General features: G+C 43.0%; 1 protein-coding gene across 1 annotated transcript in view; it reads right to left on the bottom strand.

Annotated features, from left to right (window-relative positions):
- Window positions 1-3,896: 3,896 nt before the first annotated feature.
- Window positions 3,897-10,755, bottom strand: part of LOC144772670 (lysosomal proton-coupled steroid conjugate and bile acid symporter SLC46A3-like) — a 210,686-nt gene continuing 203,827 nt past the window's right edge. Inside the window, exon 6 of the mRNA XM_078657129.1 lies at window positions 3,897-9,561. Coding sequence (XP_078513255.1) covers window positions 9,471-9,561 — 91 coding nt within the window. The 3' untranslated portion in view covers window positions 3,897-9,470. The remainder of the gene's footprint in view (window positions 9,562-10,755) is intronic.

The following is a 10,755-nucleotide window of genomic DNA, read 5'->3' as shown; positions in this document are numbered from 1 at the left end:
AAATTAGTTTGTCCAAAAAGGAAAGACAATGCTCGTTATTAGTAATAGATAGCGTAGGACTATATGTTATAAACAACGGGCTGAGACTCAGGTGGAGAGTCTGTAGTCACATCAGAGTCAGGTTGGATTAAGTGCCTCAAGGCATGGAAGTCCCAAAGGGTTAGTTGGAAAAATATCCAAGGAGTATGGGTCAACCGAGGGGTTCTTCGAGGGAAAAACTGCTCATTTTAACACAGAGGCCCATGGAATATTATCATTCAACCCCCATTTGTGGGTCGAAAGTCTGTAAATCCAACGCTGCTCTTTTTCGAAGAGGCGGGATTGTGTATTGGGGCCTGGTTGCAATTGTTCAATCACGGTCCACCTCATGTCATTTGGAGTGTGGTGGGCTGTGAGAAAATGGTCAGTCAATTTTGTAATATTTTTCTTGCAGCGTATTGTGCTTCTGTGTTCACAGATACGTTGTTTTATTTTGCGGGTAGTCATTCCCACGTAGGGCTTTCCGCAGGTGCATGTGATCAGATAGACAACATTGCTGCTGTTGCAGTTGGTATGGCTTCTTTGTTCCCAGACCCTGTCCTTTTCTAGATTGAGCGTTTTAGTGTTGTCAGTGAGGTGGCAGACACTGCAGTCACCACATCGTGAGTGTCCCGTTACTGGCGGGAGCCCCCATATCTGTGTAAGAGTGGGGTTGCTGTTCTCGGTGGTCTTCCTTGGTCTGGTGTTCACCAGGCTATCTTTTAGGCTCTGTGCCCGTCTGTATGAGAACAGTGGTTTGTCCCATTGGAAGTTTCCGGAGTTTACTATGGACCAATGTTTATTTATGCTTCTGCTGACTTGGTTTGAAATGGCATTATAAGTAGTCATGCATGTCAATGGAGTTGTTTGTTGGTTCTTTGTGGTTTCTTCCAAGAGGGCTTGTCTCGGTTGGTTCCTCGCTCTCTTTTGGCATTTGTTGATGATCTTTGGGGGCTATCCACGGTTTTTCAATTTTGTGGTCAGTTCTTCTGCCTGGCTTTTATAGTCTGTCAGTTTGCTACAGTTTCTGCGTAAACGCAAGTATTGGCCATAAGGCAGATTTTCCCTCAGCGGTCGTGGATGGAAGCTCTCGTATCTTAACAGGTTATTTTTCGCTGTCGGTTTGAAGTAAGTCTTGGTTGTTAGAGTATCATTTTCCTTTTGGATTTGTATGTCTAAAAAGACCATTTTCTCTTTGTCAACACTGTGAGTGAAGTGTAGGTGGGGGTCGCAGTTATTGAGCCAGGTTATGAACGCCATAAGTGTTTCTTGTGGGCCTTGCCAAATTGCTAGAACATCGTCAATATACCTACGCCAGAATTTGATGTTTTCATAGTAGGGGTTGTCGGGCGATAGGATATATTTCCGTTCAAAGTCAAACACGTAGATCCCCGCCACGCTCGGGGCAAAAACGCTGCCCATGGATGTACCCCCTATTTGGAGGTATAGTGATCCTTCGTATTCAAAAAAGTTCCTTTTCAGGGCTAGAGTAGCACATTTGATGATAAATTCCTTGGGCGTGCGGTGGTCCCAGGTGGTTTCTTCCAGTGTTTTCTTAAGTACCTCTATGGTTGCGTCCTGGGGTATGTTCGTATAGAGGCTTTCGATGTCAAAGCTCACTATGATGGTATTTTCCTCCATTTTGATGTTTTCTAGAAGTGTTAGTAGGTTCTTTGTGTCCTTTAGGTATGTAGGTGTCTTTTGTACAATGGTTTTGAGAAAAAAGTCACAGAACCTAGATAGGGGTTCCAATAGTGAACCTATGCCGGATACGATTGGTCTTCCTGGGGGGGGCATTTTGTTTTTGTGCATCTTGGGTACCACGTAGAAATATGGTATTCTGGCTTCAGTTTTACTCAGGTAGTCCGCCTCTTGTTTCGAGATGTGGCCCGCTGCTTCAGCTGTTTCCACAAGGTCTATGATTTCTGTACGTAGGTCTTCTGTGGGATCTGTTGGAAGTGGCAGATAGTTCTTTGTATCGCCCAGTAGGCGTCTACATTCCGTGTTGTAGTCCGTTGTGTTCATTATTACCAATCCACCACCTTTATCCACTCGTTTGATCACGATTTTGTCATCATTTTTTAGGTCAATTATGGCTTTTTTTCTCTGACCTGCTGTTATTGTGGTAAAGTGTGGTAACTGACATATTTTCAATGTCGTTGAACACTGCCTGTTCGAAAGTATTAATTTCGACTGGGATGGTGTGTGGGGGCGGTACAAATGTCGATTTTGTTCTTAGTCCAGTTTCATTCATGGTCTCCTCTGAGTTCTCGGTGTGGGTTTTCTCAAAAAATGCTTTGAGCTTCAGTTTTCTGAAGAATGCTGCCAGTTCACATTGTAATTTAAATTTGTCCAGTGCGGCTGTGGGTACAAATCCAAGTCCTTTGTTTAGAACTTGTGTTTCCGTCTCTGACAGTACTCGCGATGATAAGTTGGTTACTAGCTCCTCGCGTTGCTGGGGCCTGCCTTGTTGGTCCCGGTTTTGCTTCTGGTGTTGTTCCCCACTGTGTCCTCCTCCTCCCAGTGGACGTTGTTCCCTCGTCTGTTGCGCCCTCTCCCGCGCCTGCCTCTGTTGGAAAAAGGAGGCCGGAATTGGTTAGGTGGGAAGGGGAATTGTTGGAATGGCGGTTGCCATCCATACATCGGGAAATGCTGCGGTGGTTGATAGGGGTTCTGAAACGGAGGGTGGCTATATTGTGGCCATTGGTAGTGCCCTCTGTATGCTCCTCCTCGTCTTTGTTTCGGTGTGCTGTTATTAGATCCTCGCTGTTGGTTGAGCCAAGGGAGGTGTTGCTTGAAGCATCCGAATCTTGATCAGGTGTTGTCGTGGCTTTATAGTCTGGGTCAGAGTACGGGTATGCTTTGACGAATTTAAATTTCTTGAGATCCTTTTGGAATTTAAGCACCTTCTGTTGGGTGAGGTTGTCTCTATATTCGTTTATTTCTCTGTTGAAGTCGTCTAACTTTTTCTTGTACCCTGTGATGGTGGCTTTGATTTGGCTCCTAGTCACTTGTATCTCTACTTGAATTTTCTCGGAAAGGCGTACTGCTGTTTTAAGGATCAGTATAATCCAGTCGTGAGTGCAGTGCCATGCTATGAGGGCCCAATCCTTCCTGAAATCTGGATCGTCTAAGAAAATTCTTGCTTCAGATCTGACAGCCAACCAAGAGCCCATCCCATTAGTGTCCAGGAACCAGGCATCGCCTAGCACCAGGCACGTATGAAAGCAATGGAAAACAGGCATGACTGCCAGTCGAACCAGGCCTCATGAAATTCCCCATCTGTTCACAGTCCATCAGGAAAGCAAGCCACCCAAACACATCGGCCACGCGACAGCAAGAAGGTGTAGGGAGGATGCACTAAAAGACAGTAACTGCAAAGCAAGCCTCCTTGCCAACAGCCCTCTCAGCTCCCTGGGTCATCGGAGCGGACTTGACTCTTTCTGTCCCCCTGACCACGACCCCAGATCCTAGCCCGACCTGCTGGCTTTACCTTGGCAGACCTCCCGTCCTGCTGCACATTAAACAAACTCAACTTTCCTAGGTCTTCAGGCCTCCACCATCCTGTCACCTCCTCAATGTTCAGTGGTCAACACTCTTTGTGGCCTTCAGCAGTAAATGCTCTTGCTGGGCACACACAGTTCCACTGCCCTTTAGCGCTGCACCAGAAAATGGGATCGCCTCCATAACGGTTTACAAGAGGGGTTGTGGGCGTCGCAAGAGAGGGGAACTTGACTGCCATCGTGCTGAGGATCTCACAGGGACGGTGAACTATGGAAACGGCACCAACCACTTTTCAAGTGTGTTGCCTGTTCTCGAGGCATTTTTAGGGCAGCCAATGATATACCAGATGATACAGCAGAAATACAGCAGAGAAATAACAGAAACAGAAAAAAACAATTTATTTTTTATAAAGTGCTGCAGGCACCAGTGAGAGGCTTCATACTCTGAAGATACAAATAACAAAACCAACACCACAGCAGACGAATCAGAGGAGTTTGTGGCTCCGCCAAACAACAAAATGCATTCCTATAAGGGTGATGATTGTCAAAGTTAATTAGCTGAAAAAGTAGCTTATTCCATAATTTAGAGCATACATGCCTTTTTTGGGCGCCGGGCCGCAAAACATATAATTCAGTCAGACAGATACAGAGTAGCAGCAAGTTCTAAGACAAAAATTGCATGGCCTGAGCATACTGCAAACTCAAACACCCAACAGCCATTAAAGGATTTATGAACCAGGCATCACAACTTACATTGACCGGTCTTCCACCGCCTGCAAAGCTATACCTGTTTATACCTTAGAAGCGTGTTCCTATTTTTTCAAATTTAGCACAGTCTGTACATCAAAGTTTTGTTCATTGCAACTTTGCAAGCAAATAGGCAGGCAACCAAGATATAAGCTGCAACAGGAGCTCGATCTCGAGGTATGTATAGGAGCCACAGGAGCATGATGCTCCTTCGGAGGAAAGACAGGATATTTGAAAGGAGAAGGAAAGGGTATAAACATAGGACATTTACCTGCACAAAGATACATTCAGGTCTAGAATGACACTCAAGGGTTTCAACTTGGTGCCCGGCGTGGAGGGCGACCCCAGAATTAGTGGACACACTGTATTATCACAGTGAGTGGAGTTGGTCTTGATGATCAATAGCTCAGTTTTATTAGAATTATAACTAAGGAAAGTGACTCATTCAGAGGAAGAACGCACACCATTATACTCCTAATGCCGTCCAGCACGTTAACCATCCTTTTGACAGTTTCTTCAGTTTTTAGCTTTGTTATTTCAGTGATCGGAGAGAAATTAACTGTAACTGTGATATTCATAAAAGCATTTTCCACAATGATGCGCACTGCGAATAAGACATCTTTCAGCAGTCCCAGTCCTCCGTAACACTCATTTTTAAAAGTGATATTGGATAATAAATCTATTTTGACACAACATTTGGAGCTTGTAGAGCAACACGAGAATCATTTATGGAGCTAATATATACTGTCGTGGATTTGTGAGTATGGTGAATCTTGAAGCACAGGTGCATATACGTTTTTAGGTCATATAAACATATGGGTCTGATGAATCTGTGAACACTAGGGGCTAATAAGTGGCAACATTTTTATACATTTTTTAAACAAAATTGATTAAGAACACTTGTTGAGTGACAGGACATTTTAATTAAAATGGACCGAGTGACGGCTAGACCCAACATTTTAATGGTATGGTCTAGAAGAGGACTCTTCGTTGGCCCTCATGTACGTAAGTGAGGACCCTAGTCCAGGGCTTTTAAATAAAAGGTGGTACTACTACTCAGCACTGTTAAGGCAAGGAGAGATGTAGGAGGAACCTACATGGCCAGGATAACTACACTAACAGATTAGTTTGGAAGCATTCCCGATTCTCCTCGCTGATTGACCGCTATGGTTATCACTCAATACCAAAAACAAGAAGCCATTCCCTCTGGCTGTTCCATTCAGGGGTTATCTCACCGTTACACATTTCTGGGGCTAATTATCGGTTATAGAAGATAGGCAAATGTTTTCTCTTTCTTTATATGGGTAACAGCATTACAATTTTTGAAACAAGAAAGGGCATCTTGGTCTCTTCTACCCTATACTAGATAATTACTAGGAATATTATTTAAATATGCTGTTTTTCTGTAGGGAGTCTGTGTTATTGTTATTTGATTGATGAGAGGGCGCCTTGCAGAGTATACTACCCTCTGACTAGATTAAGTGATACAAGTTAGCTTAGTAGACCAACTAGCCTCCAAGATGCCACAGAACCGGGGCAAAGAGGGTTATGCATAATGTAATATGGAACAAAATTGCCATATAGGGTTCTGATGACATCGTAAACCTCAAGGTCAAAGGTTGAGTGGTTTGTAAATCTCACCTAAAATAACAATTTAGGTCCATTTTACGTTACCCATTATATATTTTTATATGTTCCACATTGGGGGGGGGGTTAGATTGCTTGAGAAAGCGGCTTTCTTCAAAATACAGGTAACAGTAGCACTGATAGGTATCAGAATCTTTAGGTTTACCTTTCATGAATACATTGTTGATAATACAATGGTGAGAACCAGTGGATTCATGTGATTCTGCAATTGTATTGGTTACCACATACTTATGGATTTACTACATTTGCCACATAATTTGCAGATTTCGCAAACAATTCATTTTTAGCTCAAATCGAGAAAACAATACTGCCAGGCAATGTGCTGCATAATTTGCCCTTTTCCCAATATAATTTACATTACCTAGCTGCCTAACCCTACTGGTACTGGCAATGCTAAATCCCTGCAGAGTGTTTTGGGGACATTATGGTGATAAACCTGCATATTTCACAGGGAAGTATGAAATAGTTCTCTGTGAAATATTGGTTTTCCACCATGCTATAGAGAGAAAGAGAAAGGACTCAACAGGTAAGTGTGCAATCTGGACCAATATCGTCATTGGGGAGTTCTGGTGACATCATAAACCAAGAGGCTGAAGGTATGACACCAGAATCCTAACATTGCAATCTAGGACCCTATTATACAAGCCAATTATTACTTGTTATTATTTAATGATATGGCATTTACGCATAATTATGGGCTAACCATATTTGAAACATTACTTGGTGTATATTTTACAGACAAACAAAAAACTGTATTTCTGGCTCTATTCAGTCAAAATCATACTACCAGACATTGCTTTGCATACTGCCACATAATTTACCGTCCGTGACACATAATTTGGCTTATCCTGCATGTTTGGTCCTTCATTGCTGAACAACTCTAGTAGTGCTGACAAAGGTAAAGGTCTGCAAACTACTTTAGGGCTGTCATTATGGTGAATAACCTATATTTCAAAAGGAGCTGCAAAATATTGTCTGTGTTTCACAAGAACGGGTGACATATCAGATTTTATACCACTGCATTTTGTGCACTAGGGACATCCAAACATGCACTATAGATATACACATTTATGTAGGGCTGGTGCAAGGATTGTGTTGTCAGCTGTGCACAGTTACATTTATTTGATGCACCCAAGCTCACACCCCATACCAGAGGCGTCTTTGGTAATCACCTACATTTGCTTTGGCCTCCGACCAGCCCTGGATAAGAGCACGTTTGTCTGTATAGTAAATATAGAGTATAACATGGCACTTATTACTGGGGCTAAGTGTGAAGTGGAGGCAGGGTCGGAGTGGCTTATAGGGCAACCAGGGAGCGCCCGATGGACTGGTCAGACAGATCAGTGCACAGGCCGGTTTTTAGCAGTTTGCATGCCTGTTTTAAATGTTGATTGCGGATATTAACAGAAACATTGCTTGCAGCAAACATAAATGCATGTTTTCTCCCGGGCCCGATTTGCAAATGTGAGCCACATTTTTAACAATCTGGGGCCAGATGTAGGAAGCCTAATACCGGACGGTAACGGCCGAAATTACCGAATTTCGGCCGGTACTGGGCTTTTCAGATGGAGGGGCCTAATTTAAGGATTCTGTAATTTACCGAATCGGTAATTTAAGGAATCGGTAAATTGCCGAATTCTTAAATACTGATTTGGTATATTACCGAATCCTTAATGTAGGAAGCACTCAAGTGAGTGCTTTTCACTTGTAAGGATTCGTTATTTACCACCAACTACAAGTTGGTGGTAAATATACGAAACCCTAAAAAAAGCAATTTTGTGCTTTTTCAACTGTGCCATGTGGCAGACATACATGCCCTTAGGGCATGTATGTGTGCCACATGTGCACCCATGCACTATACAGGGGTGCAACAGGGTGTCAATGTGACACCCTGCCACCCTTGTAAGTCTACCCCCTTTTACCGATTCGGTATTTACCGAATCGGTGATTCTCATACATTCCTATGGGCCTCCAGGCCCATAAGAATGAATGGGGAATACCGAATCGGTAAATACTGAATCAGTATTTACCGAATTTTACCGATTCGGTAAAATTTACAGAATCATTAGCTACATGTCATTTACCGATTCTAAAATACCGAATCGGTAAAATTCGGTATTTTAGAATCGGTAAATAATATTTACCTACATCTGACCCCTGGTTCCTTAACAGGAGCACTTTTATTTTGGTGCCCAGGCCTATTTTATGTCCCAGTCCGACCCTGGGAGGAGGTGCCACTGTTCACAAAAGACCAGCACCCACTAAATAATACTAATAAATGTCTCAATGAGCATTTTCTCCAAATGTTATTTGATTGGGCCATTCTATATTGAATCGCATGATAAAGATTAAATTACCAGCTGTGTGTGTTGCATTTTTCTGCCTTCTGGAACTAGTGCCTCTAGGCTTGGCTAAGCACTGTCACGTGTCTTCCTGCTGTGTGCGAAGTAACTAAGAGGTATGTTTTTAAACTGACACTTTTTCTGCTGCCAAAACTGCACCTTTAAAGCTGGTTTTGGTTTGATAACCCTGGTTCTCGAACTTCAACCACATTTCTACAGAAAATTCATTCTTCAAAGAATGGCAGCCACAAAGGTACTGTTGAAACATTAAGATTAGCAGTCAACCGCAGCTTGCCCTCCAGACGAATAAATGCAGTTTGTACAAAACCATGTTTGCAGTGAGGGTTTGCTGGAAGAAAACTTTGTCCTCATTTCTTTCTCACACGGATTTTTCATGTACGAAATCCCTTCCCCTAAATCTTTTGAAAATAAAAGAGTTTATAAAACTTTCCCATCTTAGTTGCGCACTTAATGTCAACATTCTTTTGCAACTAATGTCCGTTGTAAAATGCAGGTAGTAAAATAATGGTCATTGTTTGCAAATACGAAATACCCAAAAAGATCTGACACATTGTAAGTGTTGCCAAAATATTATGACCATACATTAGGAAGTCCAATCTTACAACCTGTTAGCCAAACGTTCATCTAGACACCTTGTACATTTTCCATTGGCACAGAACCTCAGTCTGTGAAACTGATCTGCCTTTTGCGAACACAGGTAACACTTTTTATCTACATGTCAGTTTGACTAGTGTGTGCAAAGGGTCTGGTGAACAGGGTCCTAATCCTGTAGATAGATGGAGGCTGTAGAACCTGAAGTTTAAAAAATAGCATTTTTTAAAACGTTCTGTTTACATAGCTTAAGCAGGCAGCAATGCTCCATTCACCAACACGGTCTCTAAATTACAAAACATAGTATGCTCAGCTGGAGCGGCCAAGCTGCTGGAGATTGGAAAAATGACGATTACGCCTTGAATTTCTCCCTTTTGTACAATACAGAAGCGTTCGTAACTAAAATAAAGTGGATTATCAGAACTAACATTCGTCACCCCGTCTCAGCTGGATGTTCATTGTTTCCTGTAACTCATAGTGCACATGTCCTGCAGGCTGATTTGTAAACCACTCCTGCCTGCAGATAGAATGGCTTCTTGGAAAGGCGTGCGTGCGCGTGCCTGATAAGGCCGGGTGCATCGTGCCACGTCACGCTCCACGCTCAGATCAACGGGTCGCCGCCGTCGGACTCCTCTTCGTTGACGAGGAGCGCGTGGGGCTTCTCTTCCTCGTATCCGATGCATATGACGGCGCTGCAAAACAAGACCCACAGAGTTAACTGGGCAAGCGACGTGCAAACTGTCTGTCTTTGCACCAATCTTTGTATCCTACATTATTCTGAGGAGTACCACCATTTATTGGCTACTTACAGTCAGAGCTTTTAATAGAAATGTAGAACTGGAGGTACTCACACTTTAGAATACTGGTGTTAAGGTGACCACAATTTTAAAGCCAAAAAAACGGGGACATTTCTCAAAAATAGAAGGACTACAATTTTACTTCAACCAAGCGCACAAAATGACGGTGCTTCTCAGCAGAGAATTACAGAAGAGGCAGTAAGAACATAAACCGAATGCCATTTTTAAAGCCAGTAACATGCCTGTTAATTAACATGTTTTCTTTTAACAGCTGCTAACTATCCCTGCTTTACAAAACATAAAAAGATACCTCCCACCGTTTTAAGCCAACCCTCTCTAAAAACCGAGACATGAGCTAAATTTCCTGAACTCTGCCAGGACAGCTGGCGGAAAACGGGGACTGTCTCGGCAAATCCTGGACGCCTGTCCACCCTACCTTGCTTACTCCTGAGACGTGTTGGTACTCTCCAATTAAATTTATTACAGCAGTGTCGAGAGGTGCCACTACTCTCCCTTTCAAATTAAAGAAGTACAGGTACTCAGTACCTGCCCATTTAAAGCTCTGCTTACATTCTGAACGAGGCTAACTTTGTCCCCTTCCTCACCTAGCGTGGGCACCCCACCACTGAACTTCTTAGGTCCCTAAAACTTAACAGCATATGCTTTGGAAAAATGCTGGCTGAAGGTCAAAAACCGGTAGTCCAGGACTGTCTGGCGGGTGGGAATCCATGTGGGACACATGAACAAGGGCCCCAAGATGTCTAAGGCTGCCGCTTACAGAAACATCACACCGGTGGAAATTAGATTTACTTGAAAGACATTTGGTATATCTCAGTGTCTGAGGTACAAGGAAGCAGTATGAAACTTTTCGGAACCCCCCACACCCCCTTACTTAATTTCAAACAGACTAAAGTTCCAAAGCGCTGTCATGGAAAGGTGCACAGGTGCAAACAGTCGCTTGTCCAAGCAGCAACTCTTGTCCCACAAACACTTGCAAAATTAATTTTTGGCTTTTTAAGTTGTGCGTTTGGATTTCAAAATGTTTTCAAACATCCTCCTCTGTATTAGCACAGCATAAGCACAAAATGT

This window comes from Lissotriton helveticus, chromosome 8 (genome assembly GCF_964261635.1).
Source record: "Lissotriton helveticus chromosome 8, aLisHel1.1, whole genome shotgun sequence".
Taxonomy (NCBI): domain Eukaryota; kingdom Metazoa; phylum Chordata; class Amphibia; order Caudata; family Salamandridae; genus Lissotriton; species Lissotriton helveticus.
The sequence above is the reverse complement of the archived record's forward strand: the minus strand, read 5'-3'. Positions and strand labels throughout refer to the sequence as shown.